Raw genomic sequence first — 24,016 nt, forward strand, 5'->3', positions numbered from 1 at the left:
AAAATGGCGAAAGAACGGACATGTCGTGACTTTTTTTCAGCGGACTCACGCTGAGTAAAAATCACGCACATGTCCGCACGACCCCATAGACTAATATAGGTCCGTGCAACGCGCGTGCAAATCACGCACGTTGCACGGACGTGATTCCCGTTCGTCTGAATAAAGCCTTAATCAAGTGTCCTGACAATGAATAGACATTACCTGCAGCCAGGACGGGATGTGTATTCTGAATCCTGACCACTTCTCTGCACTTCTCTGTGATTTACAGCATAGCAGGCATAGTCTCGCGAGATTACGCTGTAACCTTTCATTTACAGCGAGATCTCGCTCTGCTGTGCTGTAGTCTCACACAGACGCTACGGAAGTGACAGGATTCTGAATACACATCACGTCCTGGCTGGAGGTAATGTATATTCACTGTCCGGACACTGCATTAAGGTTATAGTGTGTGTATGTGGCTGCACATAGCGATATAGCTATATCACTATGTGCAGTGTAAATGAATGGGGAGGAGTGTATGACACTGATTGGTCACTGATTGGTCAGCGTCATACACTTCTCTGTACCACACCCACTTGGCCAAAAAGTAAAACATGCCCAGTTGTCCATTAAGAAACTCATTAGCATAAAGCTAATATAGGTCATAACTCCGTCAAAATTTATCATTTATCTAAATAAAAAACACTGCTGTAATCCACATTACATCGCCGATCACATCATGTACAATATAGGGAATTTATAATCTGGTGACAGAGCCTCTTTAAGTATAGCTTTATACATAATTTTTAGAAATGTACACAAAAGTAGAAACATTTAGTTAAGTATAAGTTGAAAAATATGAAGAAGTTAAACAAATGGAGGGCTCATGTAAATGGCTGGATTAGGGATCCATGTTGTACAGATCTGTAATACAGCACCCATAGACTGCTATGAGGAAATACGGTAGCTCTTTGTGCCTCAAATTTTATACAATCCCATGTCATATTACAGAGATATTTTTCCCTAGAAGTGTCACTTCCAGGGAAGGTTACATTTCCTCTTGGAGGCACCATACAGCGGCACACAGAGAAAATTGACCTTTAAGGCAGTCCATTTGTCACTATACAGGGTCCATGTACTTGGTATTCCCATGTACATAAGCCCAAAACAAGCGATCGCCCACTGCTGTGTTCATAAGAGGGTCTGTTTTTAGAGGAAAGAAGATAAAAGGTGTACCTTAGTCGTGGTAAGGAATGAATGTCATTTTTACCTGTTCAAAAATGTGATCATAACATGTCAAATAGTGCATTCCATTATAATCCTTCTCCCGACTGTGTCAGCATTATTATCTGAGTACTCTTCATTTCAGTTATGATCCTAAACTCTGTCAATTTTGATGACAATCATATATTTTAGAGCAACAGAAATGCTTAGCCGGCTTCTTTACGATAAAGCGTGAAGCTGTGATGTTGACAGAGGCATGTAATATTTATTTGAAGACATTTGCTATCTATAGTGTCTTTTTTTTGTTAGAGGTTGTTGCATGTTGAAAGCCAAGGATGTCATTGAGTGATGTGTGCTTCATGTATCATTACCTTCACCATTAATAGTTATGTAACTCCACTTATTTATGACTGGTATGATGATTTTAATTGATTGCATAAAGTGTCTGTCAGAGATAAATGGATAACCATGAAGTTGGACTTGGAGATCCTGATTTATCGATCGTGCAGTTTGCCACCCTGATCATCACAGTGAACCATTGTGACATATTCTCTTCATAACACAACTAACCTTCACACCAAATAAACATCAAAGTCCTTATTTGTTCAAATGTACAAAGCGACAATTAACAGCTTTCATGTTTATATTTGTGCATTATGTATTATATATTTGGCCATTATGCCCACAGTCATACTAGGTTTTAAACTTGCAGAAAACCTCAATTAAATAACTTTTCACAACATTTTGGAGTATAAATCCCTGATTGGACACCCAGCGATCAGCTGTATCTCTAGGGAAACCTGGCAGTAAGTGTTCAATTTCCCTGCAGCGCCACCACAGGGCAAACTAAGCTTTACATGGTTACCATTCAAATCAATGGGTTGTCTGTATAATGCAGGACAGGACAGGACAGATCTTCTAGAATGAAAGATGCTCTTTGTAAGTTCTCCCTACTGTGGCCAAGAAAGGAGCAACCTGAACATTGGACTACCCTATATTAACGCAGAATTCCCTAAAAGGTTATATAACTTTGGGTTTTCTAAATTAGATGACCCATTTAGAAAGAAGTTTCAGACTTGAATGGAGAAAATAATGTTATGTACCTGAAATTAGTTCATAATAAGTAAAGTTAAATATCTATAGATAGAGTTAGTCAACCGTTTGTGTAGATTTCACCTGTGAAATGTCAAAGATGGAATTACAGTCTAAAGTAAAGTTTCATCTTGCTATTGGAAATCTACTCTTGACGTGACCAACAGATTACAGCCACCGTGTTTAACGCCTGTATTCTGTGAATGGAAAGAACAAAGGGCTTGTTGTGATGAATCTCACTTCAACTCCTAAAAAAAAGCAATTGATAGGTTAGAATTATACTATATGCAGCTCCCTACTACACTATACAAGCATGTGTTATCCAAAGGAAGACCTTCTCTGTCATATAGAACTGTTGTACTTGTTTAATGTAAGGGATTCTGAAAGTTCAGTTATACTTTTAAAAACAATATGGTGTATATATATATATATATATATATATATATATATATAGAGCAAAAATCAGGCAGCACTCTGTTTGTGAAGGTGAAAAAAAGAGGGTACTTTTATTGTCCCATAGGCAACGTTTCAGCTCCTTCCCCTGGAGCCTTTCGCAAGCTTGAGAAAGGCTCCAGGGGAAGGAGCTGAAACATTGCCTATGGGACAATAAAAGTACCCTCTTTTTTTCACCTTCACAAACGGAGTGCTGCCTGATTTTTGCTCTATACATAATTGGGATCTTATATCTTGATTAACTTTGCAAATACATTACATTAATTATCCTGTACTGATCCTGATGCATGTTTGTTTGTATAGCCCATTCTTATACACAGCAGCATTGAAAATTCCGCAAGTTGCTAAGCTCACAACTTTAAGTATTTACTTCTTCCTCAGTGTCTGCACAGAGCTTGCTCTGGTGTTGTGTCATTTTAGCAAGAAAAACTAACTCAGACTACAGCCAAGTAGTTGTGTCTGCCAACAAGATTGTTGTCTGTTTCCCATGGCAACAAGCAGAACATTGAGTTCTAGCATATAACACAGGCTGTAAGGGTATGTGCACACACACTAATTACGTCCGTAATTGACGGACGTATTTCGGCCGCAAGTCCCGGACCGAACACAGTGCAGGGAGCCGGGCTCCTAGCATCATAGTTATGTACGATGCTAGGAGTCCCTGCCTCGCTGCAGGACAACTGTCCCGTACTGTAATCATGTTTTCAGTACGTGACAGTTGTCCTGCAGCGAGGCAGGGACTCCTAGCATCGTACATAACTATGATGCTAGGAGCCCGGCTCCCTGCACTGAGTTCGGTCCGGGACTTGCGGCCGAAATACGTCCGTCAATTACGGACGTAATTAGTGTGTGTGCACATACCCTTACTCAGTATCAGTACAAGGTTACCCAATTTAATATGTAGATTATATATACTTAAAAGCTATAACATGTTATACAAAGTTGACTATAGTATAATATTGGAATAAATTCTAATGGCTCTTTTTAGTCATTTTTCACTATGCTTTAGAGGTCAGTTGTTAAAGAACAATATTAATGCCATGCAAATGCAACATAATACATTTTATTGGCACAGCTCTGTAAAATCATCTACACATGTTTGTATTTTTCCCACCATTGTTGTAATTTTAACACAATTTACAATAAAGAAAAAGCCCTTCCTTTAATAATTGTCACTGCACAGCTTGGCATATATCACTATTTCTATTACAGAAAGAATAGGAGGTAAACAAAGTTCAGAGGAAGAATGCCAGTGTGTAGTGTGTGCAAAGAAATCAGAATATGTTGTTTTTTTTGTCCTATATATACTTAATTGAGCAGAACATATTTAGGACTTCCTTCCATGCAATTCATTGTTAATGTTCCCTAAAGTCTTTTCAGGTTATAGACATTAATTGTTTCATAAATAATTGTAAATATCAAATGTTTGTTGCACAGAAATATATACCTATCACAACATTAACAGCATGCAATGTCAATCCGCTGCTTCAAAGGCAAGCAGGATATTGTCGTGTATTAAAAGAGGCATGGACTCGCGGGACAGGGATGTAATATTACCACTTTACAAAGCATTAGTGCGGCCTCATCTAGAATATGCAGTTCAGTTCTGGGCTCCAGTTCATAGAAAGGATGCCCTGGAGTTGGAAAAAATACAAAGAAGAGCAACAAAGCTAATAAGGGGCATGGAGAATCTAAGTTATGAGGAAAGATTAAAAGAACTAAACCTATTTAGCCTTGAAAAAAGACGACTAAGGGGGGACATGATTAACGTATATAAATATATTAATGGCACATACAAAAAATATGGTGAAATCCTGTTCCATGTAAAACCCCCTCAAAAAACAAGGGGGCACTCCCTCCGTCTGGAGAAAAAAAGGTTCAACCTGAAGAGCGACAAGCCTTCTTTACTGTGAGAACTGTGAATCTATGGAATAGCCTACCGCAGGAGCTGGTCACAGCAGGGACAGTAGATGGCTTTAAAAAAGGCTTAGATAATTTCCTAGAACAAAAAAGTATTAACTCCTATGTGTAGAAATGTTTTCCTTCCCTTTTCCTGTCCCTTGGTTGAACTTGATGGACATGTGTCTTTTTTCAGCCGTACTAACTATGTAACTATGTAACTATGTAACATATACCTACAAGTAACATCATATTCATTTTTTTTAAAAGATCTATCTCTATAGTTATCCATCTATTTATCTCTAATATCTATCTATCTATCTAGCTATCTATCTATAGTATCTATCTATCTACCTACAGTATCTATCACATATTTAATATAACCTACGTATAGTTATTTTTAAGTCCCTTTAAATCTGTATTATCAATAGACACTTAAATTTGGCTTTTATAAATACAGTTTTGCTGTATTGTCTTCTTTAGATTAATAAATTGACTAGTTGCTGTCATACAAATGCTCTTTTACACTACTTTGTAGTACTTTTTTACCAAAAAATTTTTCAAATAAAAAAAATTGCTTTTGGGTCACCGCATTCCAAGAACCATTATTTGTTTTTATTTTTCAGCCGATGCAGCTATGTTGGCTTTGTTTTTGCAGGATAAGATGTAGTTTTTAATATTACCATTTTAGTGTACAGATGTACCCAAGTTTCTCATGACTTGCTGCAGCGTGATATCACAGAACAAAAGGCATTGAAATGTCTTTAAAAAAGTCAAGATAACGTTTCTTGACACTGTGTGTTTAACGCGTTAAGAGTCAAGTTAAACTTTTATTATACATTTTTTTTAGGGGGGGATGGAGAAAGAACAATGACAACGTTTTCCGCGTTTGTTTTGTACGGTGTTCACATGCAGCTTAAATAACATGTCAACTTTATTGTTCGAGTGATTACGATCGCAACGATACTATATATATATATATATATATATATATATATTGTGACAACTTGGGGGACAACTTAGCTCGCAGGATCTCCATCTCCAGGGTGAGATGGTTGGCACACATAGAAAGTTCACTCCAACTCATTGAATAAGGGTTTAAACCAGCCGCAGCTAGCTTTATTGTCTTCAACACAGCAAGCAGTGTTACAACAAAAACAGTACAAAGTAAACCCTAGGCCATCCAGCCTCTAACTAACACATTCAGTGTCCCTCACTACAAGACACTGAGCCTTGTGCCCTTCACCTCAAAACATACACAACTTTACCTTACACGTGGGGACTCTCACAGGCTAGCATACCTGTCTTGCCCAGACTGAGAGTCCTGTGTGAACGGCACACACCTCATTTACAAAGCCGTCTCAGGTGAAGCCTAACTAGGCTCATCAGACAGCCCAGGACACGGACTGTCAGTATGGAGTGGAAGCCGCCCTTCTCCTTCACACTCCAGCAAACCAGGCCCTATTCCAGGCTTTACACCCAAGCAATAGCAGAGGAAACCCTCTCTGCTGTACATGCTCCCTGGTTGCTTAAAACCGGACAGTCTCTGCACTGTCCAGTAGCTGCACTGCTACTATATATATTTATATATAGTATTTTTTTAAAAAAAATCTATCTATGTAAATGTTTTATTTATTGTACTTTTACTAAATAATAATATATAGAAAAAAATATATTTTTTGTAAACACTTTTATTTTTAATAAACGTTATTTTACTTCAGTTAATATTTTTTTTCGCCCCACCTGAAGATTTCTCAGTACATTTTTCTTATCAGTTCTATAATGCTTTTGTATACTTATGCATGCTTATGCATACTAATAGGCATACAGCCATGGCAGGCCTGGGGACGATGAGTGACAGAGAGATCTCCCTCCCTTTGTCAAACCACTTAAATGCCACGGTGGCCATTGACTGCAGCATTTAAGGGGTTAAATGGCTGGGATTGGAGTTATCTCCGATCCTGGCCGTTGCAGCGGGAACCCGGCTGTAATTTACAGCAGGACTTCCACAGCAATCCCATGTCATTAGAGTGATGTCCATGTATGGCATTCTGCGAGAACTAACCACCACAGATGACGTATATGTGCATGATTCTGTGTTAAGGGGTTAAAATTGACCTGTAACTTCTCCTGACATGTCCATTTCAGCTAAAAAAAAAATGTATTCCCCATAAAATAACAGTTCTGGAACATCTAGAAATCTTCATTGTGTCTTTCCTCTGTAATTCCTCTTAGAAATGTATGAATCAATTGACAACTGGGTGCTAGTATTCCCCTTGTAAATAAGATGTGTCCCTATACACTATAACTCTGTCAGCACTGATGGGACATTGTCAGTCTTTGTACACACCCCCAGCTAGTAACACTAAGTTTCCAATTTATTCATAAATTTCCAGGAGAAATAACAGAGGAATAGCAAAATGCAGAGTTCCAAGACGAGATGCTCCAGAATTGTTATTACACAGGGAATATAATAATTTACTATAACAGACGAGGTGACAGGTCCTCCTACAGGAAGTAAGTTCTTAATCTCACTTTTACTTATTGCTGATGTCTGATTGGTTTTATTTCCCAGATATTCCCAGTAGCCGCCCCGATTGATGGTAGCACTCCCTTAACAATATGTGGATGGGACTTGGTTTTCAGGAAAGATAATTTTGGATTTAAGGATGCTGCAGTCCTTATTGGAAAAAGTCATTGTAAAATAGATGGAAAATACAGCAAACAAAACAAGTAAGGTGTTCTCCTTTTATTTAATAATCACATTGGAAGTATGTTCAGATATCAAACTGTATAATAATATTCATATCAATCAGCCAAGGAATGGCAGCATATTGTTCAACTATGTAGAGAATTTCACCCAATTTTGGTGCTCTTGTTATATGTATGACTTTAGTGGCAAGCTGTAAATCAGATGAAGTATTCCTTTTCTGACAGTTTTCAAAACCAAGCTAATTAAAGTGACAATATACAATATAAAAAGAATTTGAATAACTAAAGTAACTGATCGCATATAAAACAAAGAGTTCATCATAATTCCGGGGCACAACATAGGGATATTGATGCATAGTGCAGACCAAAAATCTGTCCTGGTTAAAATGGTCTCAAGTGAAATCCCTGTTGGTTTCTATTAATGCAGATTATCTGCCGTATTTCAACTCCTGATCTGTAGACATGCCATACATGCCACTGACATAGGTGCCAGTGTGGATCCAAGTGCCAATCTTTGCTTCCACCCGGCGGGACACATTTTAAAATTAGCATGGGCAAAACACATACCCCACAGCGCTGCAAATCTCAGTGACGGGTGGTTTAGGGGATAGTTTTGATTTTGCTTTGAGGTCCTCAGTGGTCTGTGGTGAGACACCCATAAAGTATGAGGGTGCAGTGACATATGTCAAATTTTGCTGCAGAAATTTTCTGCGACTGAAAATCTGTTGCATTTATCTGAATGTGGTTGTTTCTACATTAAATGCATGGATTTCCGCATGTTACATTCAGATGAATAGAACTGATTTTCAGTCGCAGAAAAATCTGCCACGTGCGACTGCACCGTGTTAGTTAACCCTTTACCTCCCACACTCTCCTAGACTCTAATGTTTCAAGTAGATGTTGAGATTTTTGGAGTACTAACAATCTACCAAGGTCTATTTTCTGATACTTCAGATAAATTCTGGGTGTTCTGAACAAAGAGTTGTTTCTTATTTTAAAGGTTGGTCTGCAAATTAAGCCAAGAACTTACTGCCAAATTTAATATAAGCAGCAGTGTGTCAAATGGAAGAAAGGCCGCCAATTTTAACACTTTCTCTTTTGTGGTAAGTACAGTTTTAGTGAATTAGAACATTTATAGTACATGCATATATTGGATTATTTCACATATATTTACTAGAATGATTTGTGCTTGTTTATGAGAATCCTATGATAGAAAGCATTACACCAAGCTATGGACCACAGTCAGGAGGAACGTTGCTTACATTGAAAGGACATGACTTGAACAGTGGACAAGACAGAAATGTGTATATTGGTAATGAAATCTGCACCATCAGGAGGTAAATAAAATGTATTAAATCAATAATAAGTGACTTGTTCTTTTCGTTTTTTTCCAGAGAAATATGATAGGTTAAGGTGGCCATGCACATTAGATATCTTTTGAGTGAACACTCCACTAGTATGCGCGCCTGGCCAAGTGATTATGTTTATTACAAAGGGGAGAGGGGAAAACGCCACTGCCGGACACTTCTGGAAACGGCTAATCTCCTGTGGCTACAAAGGATCGGGCAGGATTGCTGGGTTTATAGTCAGAAGACCCCCATACACATTCGATCGTCAGTGGATTTCCCCCAAAATAATGTGTTCTGTCAACTTTGATCCAATATGTATGGCCAGCTTTAGGCCTGTTGTCTTTATTAACTTTACATGATTTATATGACATCTTCATTAAATCCTCTGTACGTAGGTTACATGGCATGCTATGTCTGCACTGAAGATTTATTGTATAGATCCCCTGTTAGGTGGCAGAGGGGTCTTCGGGTTACTCTGCCACCAGAGACTAGTTGCGACTGCAATGTCTGTGTTCTATATAGTTATGAGTTTGGCTAAAATGCTTTTCTTCCAATAGAGATAATGCAAGAAACTTAAAACAAATGCTCATAGTTGAAATCTTAAAACTAAAAAAATACAGTTAAAGGGGTTTGCCAACCATATATAATGATGACATATTACTAGTATATGCCATCGTTTCCCTATTGGTGGGGGTCTGACTGCCGGAACGACCATTCATTATCAGGAAGAATGGGCTTCAGACCAATCACTCTTGACCAACCACTGTGTAGGGAACTGCAGCACAGCCACAATCACTTGCATGGAGCTGTCTTGTAGTTCCCTGCACATTGGGGGATGGGAGTACAGCTGTGCAGGGAAAAACCCGAAGGGATCTCACTGAGGCAGGGATCCCAAGGATCGTTCCCTCACTGATCCTAATATTATGACATATCCTATCTTTATGCAAATATCCATTTAATTAAAAGTATGCATACTTTGTGTTTCTTCTTTTCAATATACTCTATATAATAATTGTGTTCCTTACAGCAGATCTCGGACTGCACATGTATTTTATTGTTTACATAGAGTACATCTATGGAGAAACAATGTGTATTTTGTGACTGAATCACTATATAGAGAATAATAAAAAGTATAAACACATTGTATTTGATCTTCGCTAAAAGGGTATTCCCAGAATCGACATTTATAACCTATCCACAAGATAGGTGATCAGTATCTGATCGCTGGGACCGCCACCAATCACAAGAATGGGGGATCCCAAGTTTCCCGTTTCTCCTTACTGCACTCCCCACAGTGAGGAGAACTTTGAATTTAGCGGCGGCCGAGTATGCGCGGTGCTGCTCCATTCAAGTCTATTGGACTGACAGAGAAAGCCGAGTACTGCGCTTGGCTGTTTCCATCAGACCCATAGAAAATGAATAGAGCGGCATGGCGCATATTTGTCCTCTTCTCCATTCAAGCTCCTTCTCAATTAAGGGGTGCAATTAGGAGGAACAGGGGGACTCGTGACCCCCATTCTAGTGATTAGCAGGAGTCCCAGCAGTGACGCACCCAGCGATCAGACACTTATCAACTGTCCTGTAAATTCTGGGAATACCCCTTTAAACTGCATTTCCTAGTAATCTATTCTTTAATATTCACTTTCGACTATTTATCTTCAGCTTTTATTTTTGTTACTATGATTATTGTACTATATTTTCTGACATTTCTTTCAGTCTATCCAGTTCTGCCATTGAGTGCTTTACACCAAGAAAAAAAAGTAACAGCTATCGTGTTATGCTGAAAATTGACAACGCTCGTCGAGACGCAAGCACTTATTTTACATACAAAGATGATCCAGCCATTTCCAAAATTCACCCAACCAAGTCTTTCCTCAGGTTAGTAAGCATGTTTTGTGAGAGCTGTGAAATGCTTTTACATAGACTCTATAACATAGAATTAGGCTTCTACATCTGTCCTGGTTTCTGGTTATGACAGAAACCAGTATTCGGTGCCAAATCTGTCGTATGATGGACACCACTGGTGCCCGATGGACATCACTGATTTATAATAGGGGCCATTGGATTTCACCGTGGTGTTTGTCATTTTGTTGGGAAAAATGGCTCTGTAAAGGAGGCTCCGAAAGCTGCAAAACTTGTACACTATGACAGCCATGAGGGGGCATAAGGAAGAGATATGCTATGTGTGGGACCAAACATTTTATGTAGCATGCGCCATCTTAATAAATTTGCTTGAAATTAATCTCTCCCATTGAAGTCGTTCCTATGACACTCTTGATAAATGTGCCGCCTTATGTTTAAATGGTGCAGTTGCCTTGAAGCCCTGGGTTGTGATGTGGACAACATTGTATAGATTGTATATTGCCCTGTTATACTTGCATTGATTTCCTGAGGGTACTGGTTTCATATCGCACATAAATAAAAACATACTGTACTGTGGAATGGGAAAAATCTCATATGAAATTGACCCTAGTGTATATGAGATTGAGAAGCTAGATTGTGAACCCTACTCGGGATGAGGACAGTGATAATTTCTCTTCAGCTTTGTGAAATACGTTGGCACTATATATATATATATATATATATATATATATATATATATATATATAAATAAGCAGAGATAAGCAGAGATAAGACATTTATGGGTAAAGCGTCTTCGGCTTTACTATATATGGGTTTATGGGGAATTTAATTTCCAGGATACGTTGCCTACAGTTCACCATTTCATCATCCATAGTTTGGAATAATTGTATTGACATAAGATCTTCCTCATTTAATTGACCCTGCAGTAGTACATTAAACTGGGTGAAGATATTGCCGCTGTCATGATATCTAGACCTAATCAATACTTCTAAATCTGAAGGGTGGGCTTCTATTTTGTGGATTGGCAGGAATTTTGGGGGAGGTAATGGGTACACCATTCTGGACCTGTGAGACTATCGGTATTAGCAAATTCCTTCTGTTAGGTCACGTACAAGTAATGAATAGTTTGTTACAATCTTGATAGAAATGAGATGAGTCTGCTGCTTAGCTATGTCTAGTGTGTCTGGAAGCAATGAAGATTAGATACATGACGGGTATATTAATCTACAGGATAAGGGTGCCTGTCATAATGTACTCTAGTAAAGCTTTAGTTTTAGATTCAAGGAATAAATGAGACGTTTAATGCAATACGTATTTTACTACATATTCCCTGCTGGAATGGTCATAACATTATTTGTGTGGAAAACGTGCAAAATTAGTTGGTTTTCTCATCACATCATCTATCTATCTATCTATCTATCTATCTATCTATCTATCTATCTATCTATCTATCTATCTATCTATCTATCTATCTGTCTATCTATCATCCAGCTGTCTGTCTATCTCATATCTATCTATCTATCTATCTATCTATCTATCTATCTATCTATCTATCTATCTATCTATCTATCATCTATCTATCTATCTATCTATCTATCTATCTATCTATCTATCTATCTATCTATCTATCTATCTATCTATCTATCTATCTATCTATCTATCTATCATCCAGCTGTCTGTCTATCTCATATCTATCTATCTATCTATCTATCTATCTATCTATCTATCTATCTATCTATCTATCTATCTATCTATCTATCTATCTATCTATCTATCTATCATCTATCTATCTATCTATCTATCTATCTATCTATCTATCTATCTATCTATCTATCTATCTATCTATCTATATATCTCTATATTGCTGCTCTAAAGTGCTTTGTGACATGATGTTTATTGCCATCCACAGTGGAGGAAGCACAATAATTGCACAAGGAACAAATCTGAATGTAGCAGCTTCTCCTCGAATGGTAATCCAGTTATCCAAACCGAACATACAGTACAATATGGTAAGCTTTGCATGTTTACAATATAAGTATAGTATTAATGTAAATGATAGATTTTAAGGCAGAGCACCTTTTTCGTATCTTTACAGGTACAGCATATAGGTGCTTTGCTCGTGGGATGTACATTTATATCTTGTTAATGTGGCAGCCACATGATATCCACATGATGAGTTATGTAGTACACCGTGATGGTTGCATATAACTTTTGAGCCAGGACTTTTCATTATTTTATAACATATGTGTCTCATAATAGATATTCTAATAAATAGATTTGTATACTAAAATGAAAGTGCTATTCCAGGAGCTCCATAGATCGGGATTGCAGATTCGGCATTGCTTACTGATGATAGTCAAATACATTCATTTTACCATTTCCATTCTCTTTGTTCCTGTGTTCTCCCACAATTCTCTGCACTGCAGCTATCTTCTGTCCAAACCTATAGCATTTTTCACCCTTACACTCTGGTCCATACACATAATTCCATAACTATAGGACTGCCGGAACCACGGTGATTCATGGGCAGAGGTGGCAGTGGAATGGAACTATGCGTAAAAATGTAAAAAAATAAACTCTGCTGGGAAAATATATTTACCAGTCACAATATATTTACCAGAGACAAAAGAAAACTGAGTGACAACAACTTGAGCAATATAATAGTTGTCACCTTTTGCTTATGTTCAGAAGTGTCGAATTTGCCTATGGTAAATTTAACATGTATTTACTGAAGGATCTGTGGCAGAAATCCGCAGATTAGCCTCAGTGAGTAACATTTAAATTTCCGCCACATTAGAACTGAGAAACGGATTTCCCATTAAAGTCAACAGGAGGCCGATTTTATATGGATTTCTTATATGGATTATTTTATGGGGACAATTTTTAATTGAATTTTTTTACATTTTTATTTAATTCAGTAAATTGTTATTGCAATTCTATTTTACAGTACAAAACAGTACCAAATAAGCCCCCACCCCTAATCCCTTAAACATAATCCTGTTACAAAAGTATGCAAAAATTTCATAGTGCAATGAGTCATAGAATAATCCACATACTCTTTCAGATATCATGTACCTTGTCTACCACATATGAGCATAAACAGGTTGCATTTCAAGTAGAACCATAGCCCTTGTAAGGCTTCGTTCACATCTGCACTAGGGCTCTGTTCCGACATTCCGTCTGAGCTTTCCGTCAGAACGGAGCCCTAATGGACACAAACGCTAACCATAGGTTTCCGTTTCCATCACCATTGATTTTAATGGTGACGGATCCGGGGCCAATGGTTTCCATTTGTCTCTTTTGTGCAAGGGTTCAGTCGTTTGGACGGAATCAATACCATGTGCGAATACACTAGCGGAGCCCTAGCGCAGATGTGAACGAAGCCTAACATGTCATCAGTCCTTCCTGCTCTTTAATTTTTAAATAGAAATGTGTAAAAAGTGCCACCAATAGAATGTAGTGTAAATGCATCTCTGCAAAAAAATTAAATAAAAAAAATGGATGGAAATTGTACTGGAAACATCTGTATATGTTCATATAAGTATGTTTACTGTTAGAAAGTTAAGATAAAAAAGATGGATGGATAGACAGACAGAAAGGCAGATAGATAAAAGATAGATGTTTGAGTTTGAAATCATGCATTCTTAACGCCTTAACGACGAAGGATGGTTATATCTGTCCTATGCAGGAGCTAGTTCCCGCGTAAGTACTGATATATCCATCCTCTGATCGTGTGGGTACTGCCAGTGTACCCACGTGATCAGCAGCAGGAGCACGGCTGTTATACACAGCCTGGCTCCTGCCCCAACTGCCGGAATCGAAGCGCGCTCCGATTTTGGCAGTTTAACCCATTCGATACCGCTGTCAATAGCGACAGCGGCATCTAATGTGTTTGACAGGGGGAGGGAGCACCGTTGGGTTTCCATGGCAACCGGGGGCCTAACAAAGGCCCCCAGGTCTGTCTTCAGCAACTGCCTAATAGGTCTGCCTCTAGCATGGCCTAATAGATTGCCTGTCAGTTTTACACTGACAGGCAATAATGCTTTGGTTTCCTAAGTATACCAAAGCATTATATCTGCGATCTAACGATTGCAAAGTAAAGTTCCCTAGTAGGACAAAAAAAAAAAAAGTTAAATAGTTAAATTAAGTTTATGAAAAATAAAAAAAAAGATTACAGTAAAAATAAAATAAGACCACTTTTTTTCCCCAAAAAGTGTTTTGATGTTGTAAAAGTGTCAAAACAAATAACACATATAAGGTATTGCCACGATCATAACGACTCGAACAATAAAATGAACACCTTAATTAAACTTTAAAGTTACGGCTCTTGGAACGTGGCAATTCAAAAACAAGTAAATTTTTTCTAAAAGGGTTTTTATTGTTCAAACGTAAGAAAACATATAAAACCTTTACATATTTGGTATCCCCTAATCGTACCGACCCATAGAATAAAGGTAACATGTTATTTATGCTGCATAGTGAACAGCGTAAATTTATAACGAGAAAATCAATGCTGGAATAGCTGCTTATTTTCAATTCTCTCCTAAAATAAAGTTAATAAAAGTTAATCAATATGTTATAAGCATCTAAAAATGGTGCAATTGCAAAATACAACTCGTCCCGCAAAAAACAAGCCCTTATACGGCTATGTCGACTGAATAAAAAAAAGTTACGACTGTTGGAATGCGACCGTGAGAAAACAAAAAATAATCCTTGATCATTGACGCGTAAAATGGCCTGGTAATTAAGGGGTTAAATAAAAATCAGCAATATTTGATTCGCACTATTATTATTGGTGTTACTTTTTCATTTTTAATAATGTATTTTACTATAACCATGAAAAGTTTGAAGGTTTTTTTCTTTATGGATATTGCTCTCTACGTTCAAGAAAACCACTCTCGCCTTTTATAGTGACAGGAAAAGCAGATTTGTTTACTAGAAATATGGTAAAAACGTAGCTGGACTAAAAATAATGTGATATGGAAAAGAATAGCAGCACTTCTCATGAGGCAGAACTAAACAGAACATGGAAAAATCTCAGTCAGCCAAGATTCTGCACCTTATCCCAGTGACATAGTGTTAGGCCTTTTTGCGTTCTTTTAGAAACGTCACTTTCTGTTGAATACTGTCACACTGTCCCACCCTTTAGGGCCATCTATTTCCAGGATAAGACAACTGTGAACATAGCATGAAGTTCATTCACTTCCATAGCACACCTTCTGAATCATTGAATTAAAAGTTTATTTTAACCCATCATTCTGGGGGCTCTCGGACATGGTTGCCGACATCCTTTTTAGTTTTTATTCTGGACAACTTAGTGAGAAATTACAAACAGCAAACATATTAAAAAACAAATTGGAAAATCAAAAACTAAAGATTCTAATGAATATATGTCTATAGTTCAGATATTAATATGAATACAATGACTGCATTTACTAGGAACTGTAAAATGTTACAACCACAGTACCCGTACAAGCTCCTCCAGACTCAAAATAATCATGGACGCATGCATTTGTTTTATAACAGACGTAGGACAGAAGTCCCCTATTTTTACAGAGTGTCTGTGAATTTATATTTGGTTGCTTACAGCTCTGTATCTGTCCTGTAATGCTGAACACCACAGTGCCCGATGCTACCCTGTGCCGTTCTTGTGGGTTCCTCATCATTGGCTTTGTTTGCGTCCTACCTTCCCCGCCAGCCTTCAGGTCTGCCAGTGGTCTGCCGCCCCCTGTTTCTGGTGACTTGTTTATCCACCGCTCAGAGGTCCGCACTAGTGAAGAACTTACCCCTGCGCGACTGTAGCCTACTGCTCTGTCAGAGAGGAATTACTCATGGTCTGCAGACTACAGCACATGCCAGCCTCCTGTCCTCGGGGGGTGACTTATACAGCCTTTTGAAGTGGCTGACTGACTGGACCTGTTGTAATGGCCAGTCATTGTAAGTCCCCTGTTGCGCACTCCACACCCTCTGGGCTGGAGTCTTTCCTCCATATGGTCCTACTCCATTAGGAACCTTGATGCAACCTGAACCTTAACCAATCAGTTTGGATGGGTTGGCATGGGGAGCCTCACTCAAAAGTTTTGCATGGGGCCCAGCACTTTCTAAAGACACTGAATAAACTCAAATAGATGTCACTAATGGTCAAGGAGCTAGTGGCTGCAAATACCGTGATATCTTTACATCTAAACCACACATATAGTCTTCATCTCTACCATTCTTTTCCTTCCTGTCTAACTGCAGGAAACAGTCACAACAGATAAATAACATTATTTATCACCGATACGACTGAACGTGGAAGATGAACAGAAATTGGCCTGGCAGTACCTTTTTCTAGCTTGGCGCTGTTACAGTTACAGACATTCATGGGAATGTAACTCTATGACCCTTTTTGTGGTCTTCGATATTGACAAACAGATAATTTTCCGTTTTCTTCTATAACACAAACACACAGTAGAGGGGAAATTCAGTTTTTCCCATTAAAAGACACTTAATTCAATAATAACCAAAGGTGCTGCTTTGTGGGCAGTATTCTAATTGAGTAGCCAGTAGATTAAATTACAGCATTTCCTCATTGTTCTGCAATCCAATATTTCTTGAAAACTAAAACCATCGTATTCTTCAATTGCTAAAACCAATTTGGAGCTTAAAATGTCATGTCAAATCACATAACAGCAAGGTCATCGCAAATGAGATTTTCCTGCCCCTACCAATCAGTCATATTGCATCACTTCTAAAGAGCATTATTAGATTTTATCATTCCATAAGAGCATCTTCTCCACTGACCTGCCTGGTAAAATGTGTGGTCTGCACTCGTGAACCACTTCTATAGAACAGCTTCAAAGAGACTTACATATACCACCATTATTAATTTAAAGGACATCACTACTCTTCAGTTTATAACTAGAGCAATGAATTCACCAATAACACAATAAAAGAGAAGCATTACAGAATATACGAGACAGTCACAGTTCAAGGAACATGTGACCCTCTTCTAAGAAGAAAGGGCATGGTGTCAGCGTATGGTTTGGAGCCCACTAACTAAAAGAAAATTATCTTTCTTTGCGCAATAGCCTTTGATTTGAAAGTTCTTTAAAAATATTGATTATGTTACAGTTTCTGCATACATTAAGATCACAATTAATTCAGTTTCAATAGAATCAGCAGTAACAAATAACACTTCATAGTTGATAAGAACTAACCAATGCTATTGTCTATTGCCATCATTCCGGTAACACTGAGTAAATATAATTCTGTATTTTTTAAGTTTTTTTAATTAGAAACTGCATTAATGGACCTTAACAGATGCATTTACAGATGTATCCCAATGTCTGCGAAATTACTGCCCCCTACTGGCTAAAGAATAAGATATTTGTTTATTTGCATGGCCTCTACTGTTTACTGTTTACTTTATGGAAACAAGTTGACCAATAGATACCACTGTTTTGTGGAGTGAATTTGAAAAACAGGAGTAGGTCCTAAATGACTTGTGTACGAAGTTCTCTAGCGAGTCGGAACTAGTGCTTTAATCGTAAAGATTTTTTTCTGCTACTGCCGTCTTCTGCCCATAAACTGTGCGTGGACCACGTTGGGCAGTGGAGTCTGGGATTAATTCATTCAAGTTATTTAATAGGTTTCATTAGCAGATAATAGCCAAAAGATTATCACAAGATATTCAAGAAAAGCAATGCCAAATATTGTAATCATGCCATAAATTTCTACCAGACGAGTATAATATAGTGATATATTGTGGAGAACCAACACAGAGAGAGCCGCCCATATCTTATTTGGGAAAACATTAGCAAAACAGATATTAAAAAAACCCAGTCACAGGGAGAACATACAAACTCATTGGTCTCATTTCTGGAGAAGGTCCTAAGTCCCACAGAGAAATTGAATGGAGGGTGACAAGAGACAAAGCTATATATGTATGTATACATATATATATATATATATATATATATATATATATATATACATACATACATGCAAAAATACATATATATATATGGATATATATATATATATGTATATATATATTAGTCCTTCGCAATGAATTAGAATACCATCAAAAAGTTAATTTATTTCAGTAATTCAATTCAAAAAGTGAAACTCAATATATTCTTTAGATTCTTTCCACACAGCGTGATCTATTTCCAGCATGTTTTTCTTTTAATGTTGATGATTGTGGTAACACTTAATGAAAATCCAAAATTTAGTCTCTCAGAAAGTTTGAATATTCAATAAGCCCAATTTCAAAAATGATTTTTAGTACCAAAATGTATATACATTCACAAAAATTTAGCTTTAGAAATTTTTCATAATGTCTTTTGCAACAAACATAAATAACACTCTTCATAGAACTGTTTGCCTTTTAAATTATTTCACATTTAATGAATATTAGAACAGAGACTTGGGATTCACTATAGCCACTAGAAGAATAAGAATTAGGAAGCAGTAGGAATATCATTGCCTTTTATAGCTAGCCACTTCTTTAAATCTTTGATTTATGTGAAATTGATACAGGCAATTGATAAAGTCCCACTCTGTCTAGCGTCATCATATTTCATGAGGCTGATATAATTATTCCTTGAAGCAGGAAATTATTTTGCGCAATAGTTATTTAACACTTATCAATAAATGTGATGGAATTACATTATGTTTTACTCGGAAATTCAGTATACAGAGTATGTGCTGTGAAGATATTAAAGGTGTTGTCCAGTGAGGACAACCCTCTCTCTAAATGTAGCCCCTTTGCCAAACATCTGAAAACCCCCACCATCAGCTTCTATAATATATCACAGGGAAAATATAGTATAACACATGGTCAATTCAGTTAAATGGGTGACCATGTTAAACATGACTGCACCAAGTTCGCCAGACCAAGAGCGACCCTTTGCCTCCTTCATGATATCCATATGTGTTAATAGGGCATCTGGACAGGGGTTGTCTTCCTGAGTTTACTGCCCAGAAGCACCAACAGAGAATTTAGCAAACTTGCTGTAAACACGTATTTCTATTCTTATTGGGTGTGTTTTTTATAGTCTTTGTTCTTTCATTTTGTCTTTTTGTATGTATAGAATAATGTTATTAATGGATTGGACTTCTTTTTCTACTGTTTTTATTAAAAATTCAGCCAGTGAAAGCTAAAGGTATAAATTGATATAAGGTTACAATGTAGAGTAATCTGCCATTTACTACTCATGTTGAAACTTTTGATGTTTAAACATACACCTTAATTTGGATATTGGCCTCAAGGTCTCAAGTTATTTCAAAGCAATACAGCTCATAGGTTGTACTTCCTTCATGGACTTGTGGTAATGTGTGTAGAGTTACCACATTTAAGTCCATGACTAAGTCTTCCTTTGAAACCTTGTATGAAGAAATGTTGCTGTCCTTAAGGCAGCTCCCTGCAGTTTTTTATTGGTAGTTTAGTATATTAACCCTATACAACTCTATAGTTAATCATAATTACTTAATGCTATGAGAAAAGATTTTGGAATTATGTTCCTACATGAAACCTTGCAAGGTTTTCGCTAGTTTAGCCCAGTGCCCTGATGATCCATTGAGCATGGTCAAAGGTTCCACAGAAAACAGCAGCAGTAAAAACTGTTAGGCTGGGTTCACACGACCTATTTTCAGACGCAATGGGTCTTTCATTTGAATGGGTTTGCCGACGTACTGTGCCGACGACCTGTCATTTACGCATCGTCGTTTGACAGATGTCAAACGACGACGCGTAAAATGACTGCCTCGTCAAAGAAGTGCAGGACACTTCTTTGGACGTAATTTGAACCATTTTCCATTAAATTCAATGAAGAACAGCTCTAAATTACGGCTGTCAATGACGCCTCGCAAAATGCGAGGACGAGCAATTACGTCTGAAATTACGGAGCTGTTTTCTCCTGAAAACAGCTCCGTATTTCAGACGTAAATGCAGTTTACGTGTGCACATACCCTTAATTTTACCTTTGGTGTCGAAAGCTTGTTTCAGCAAAGCAATCCACAAATCTTAGCCAAACTGAATTTATCTAATAAACTGGTTGTCACGGCTGTGGGGTATGTAGAGCCGCTGGGTCGCTCCGCCGTAGCGGGGTATCAGCTGGTCAAACAAGAGTCAATAATAGTCTCTCGGGCGAGAGTACCTGGATAGCTGGCTAGTGCCAGATTATCAGAATGTTACTGGAGCCAGACTATCGGAAGCTGGCTTGTGCTGGATAACTGGACTTTCTCGGATACAGGACACGGGAACTGCAGTCATCACGGACACTTGACTTGGCACGGAACCTGGACACTTGACTTTCCACGGACACTGGACACTTGACTTGGCACGGACACTGGACACGGATACTGAAGTCTTCACGAACACTGGACTTTATACCGAATACGGATACAGGATATAAGTTACAATATACGGGATACAGGATAATTCTAGGGCACCTTTGCAGACCAACACAGGTTTAGACACAACATTGCTCACGCAATGATGAAATGGGCAGAGTTCAAGTTAAAGTCCCGGGTGTTCTGGGATTGGTTTTGGGGGAAATTCCTGGTGCGCGCGCTGGCCCTTTAAGACCTACGGGCATCGGCCGTAGGAGAGAGCAGTGTGTGCTGGCGTCTCAGGGGAAGGCGACGCCAGCAAGGCTTCAGAGTCCTGTGGTCATGGCTGCCGGTAAGTGGGGAATGCCGGCGGTCAGCGTTGGCAGCCGGAGCAGCTGATCGGTGCGTGGTGCAGGTGTCGGACCCCCACTGATCATTTACTTATGGCCTATAATGTGGATAGGTCATCAGTATGAAAATTGGTCCAATGGCCGGACAACCCCTTTAAGGCAAAATGCGATCGTCCTAGAAACAAAGTTGCATATTGTCTTGTGTTTCCAAAGTTTTACTAAATATATTCATTGAACATTTATAAATAAAAGACTCTAATAAAATATATAAAAATGGCTGTGGTAAGGAGTATAAAAAATAATAGAATTTACACCTAATTATTTACAACCTTATCTCTATAGCTCCATTTCAATGCAACATTACAGTAACCCAAAATGCTTAAAAATAGTCATGCAAGACAATCATATTAAATTAAATTTAAAGTATGCATTTTATAAAGCTCCTCAAAATGTGAATATTTGTTTGAATATTTGGGTGGATCTACTAGAAATAATCTCCGAAATATAAAAAAGCTGAAATATTCTTCTGTTTTGACAAACACAAGATGAAGACCCCACTGGGTGGCAATGAATAGTTTTTGCTCTGTGTGTGGCTGAGTGATTAGTTGTGCATTAACTCTACGACACAGCAAGGGGTTAGCTGAGAATAAGCTGCTGCTCAGACTACATCTGTAATCACAGGGAAGTAAACTTTGACGCTAATAAAGTCATCACACAGTTGTAAAATCCTCTCATCTGGTGGAAAGTATCTTTGTATGTCTTTTTAAAGGTTAACAAGGTGCGTTATTGTGATTCATGGGCTCTTTATAGTTAGAGAAGACGTCAGCCATAGTATTAAGTGCTGTCCTACAATGGGTTATAGCTGGCAGCATCATTGTACAATGTGAATGATAAAAAACAATATGGACATATTCTTCTTACATGTTTCCATGGATATCACCACTGAAAAGTAGTAAAAGAAAATTCTCGCTTATGTGCCTAGACTGCCCATACTACTCTAAGGTTTATCTATTAAAGGGCACCACTAGATGTTATGCCCCATCCTTAGTGTAATATACAGCAATTACTAACTTAAAAAAGATTTTCCAAATTAATTCTTGGTATTCTGTGCAATCCATAATTTATATTAACTTTTTCTCATTTATTTTTCAGACCTGTGCCCGTAGATCTTCATCTGAGATAATCTGCTCTTCAACCCCATCACTGAAAGGGCTAAATCTAACGCCACCAATTGTAACCCAAGCTTTTTTCGTTTTTGACGGTGCCATGTCTGCTACTTTTGAATTCATTTTTGTAAATAATCCCATATTTAGAACATTAGATAAGCCTTTGGTGATTTCAGTGGGCAACATCCTAGAAATAAAGGTAATATTTACAGTTTATCAGGCATGTTATAATGTAATCTATCTTGTTTGTATGTGTTACTATATATATTGCATTACCTTGTTTTACTATTATGTTTGTACCAGTGTTCAAGTTCACAATATTTCCAGAATCCTCCTTCCACATAAATATTCCTATCCAGTCACAATGTTCATTGTAGAGATCATATGGGCAGCTATCAGGATCAAGTCAAGACGTTCATTTACATTGCAGCATAATATATGGTGGAAAGACCCACACCAAAACGTTTTAATTGAGCAACATTTCAGAGAGGAGACTTCCATTATCAAGATTTATCAAGTTTTAAGTTGATGACTACCAGAGGCTTAACTTGAATCTCCATGGCCCCAATGCAAAATATTTAATAGGGTCCCATCCTACCAATGACATTTTATAATACTGTTGTCTCCTTATATAGCATAGGGGATTTTGGCTCCCCTCAGGCACCAAGGCCGGGCTACAACTGTAACTATATGCAGCCTAGCTTCATAAGTCGCTGTTACTCTGTATTGCATCTATCACCACTAGCGAATATAATGTACTATCGTCCCAAGCACCACATACAATAATTTAGTATATAGCATCTATCCACATCAAAATATAGTCAAGATGTAATGACGGGGGGTAGGGAAACGGACAAGTGAGCCCTAGTCTACCCGCCACTCTGTCCCTGCCTACTTGCAACGACCCGCCCTAGGCGACGTGGTACAACTGGGCGGTGGTCCCTGCGCTCAGTAAGTGCACGACAAACACGACAAACATACAAGGGAATACAAGCAAGGGAAAGGGGCAGTTGCCCACGGCAACACCGTGAGCAACCAGAGTGGTGAACGAGCCGAGTCAAGCCAGGAGTGTGCGAGGTACCAAACGAAGAGCAAAAGAGTAGTCAGTAAGCCAGTGTCTGTATGGAGCAGGAACAAAATAGAAGGAGCTGTAGCTGGGCCAGGAAACCACACGAAAAGAATCACAAGCACCGAGGGACAGGAAGTGCAGGCTTAAATAGACCGAGGGCGGGAGCTAGCTGAGTCTGGCCAGGTTGCGATAGGCTCTCCCACTCCTAAGCCTGCCAGCCTGAGTGGTGGAAGCTGGAGTCAGTCTCAGGGATGTAGATTCAGGTGCTGACTGATTAATTATGGGAGTTAACCCCGAAGCTGTGCCTGGCAGATCCTTTACACAAGAAAAGTGAAACTGAACCTGATGATTGCTACAACATGACTATCAGAATACTAAATTCAAACCATAGCTGTCACCACTATGCCCACTAGTTGACACTATTTCCTTTGATAGATACAGTCCTTAGGATATTAGATTTCCCATGTTATATGAGTGCTTTATCTAAACTTGTTAATTTGTATGCTTTATTCTTCATTTCTATAACTGGTGCTGATCATTTTG

The 24,016-nt window shown here is 38.2% G+C and overlaps 1 protein-coding gene across 2 annotated transcripts in view; it reads left to right on the plus strand.

Moving 5' to 3' along the window:
• Positions 1 to 24,016, plus strand: part of MET (MET proto-oncogene, receptor tyrosine kinase) — a 150,942-nt gene that overhangs the window by 89,628 nt on the left and 37,298 nt on the right. For both annotated transcript variants that reach the window (XM_075857120.1, XM_075857122.1), the window contains exons 6-11: positions 7,223 to 7,380; positions 8,360 to 8,462; positions 8,560 to 8,696; positions 10,425 to 10,586; positions 12,481 to 12,580; positions 22,391 to 22,603. In XM_075857120.1, the coding sequence (XP_075713235.1) occupies positions 7,223 to 7,380; positions 8,360 to 8,462; positions 8,560 to 8,696; positions 10,425 to 10,586; positions 12,481 to 12,580; positions 22,391 to 22,603 (873 nt within the window). The remainder of the gene's footprint in view (positions 1 to 7,222; positions 7,381 to 8,359; positions 8,463 to 8,559; positions 8,697 to 10,424; positions 10,587 to 12,480; positions 12,581 to 22,390; positions 22,604 to 24,016) is intronic.

The sequence above is a fragment of the Rhinoderma darwinii genome, chromosome 3 (genome assembly GCF_050947455.1).
Source record: "Rhinoderma darwinii isolate aRhiDar2 chromosome 3, aRhiDar2.hap1, whole genome shotgun sequence".
NCBI classification, from domain to species: domain Eukaryota; kingdom Metazoa; phylum Chordata; class Amphibia; order Anura; family Rhinodermatidae; genus Rhinoderma; species Rhinoderma darwinii.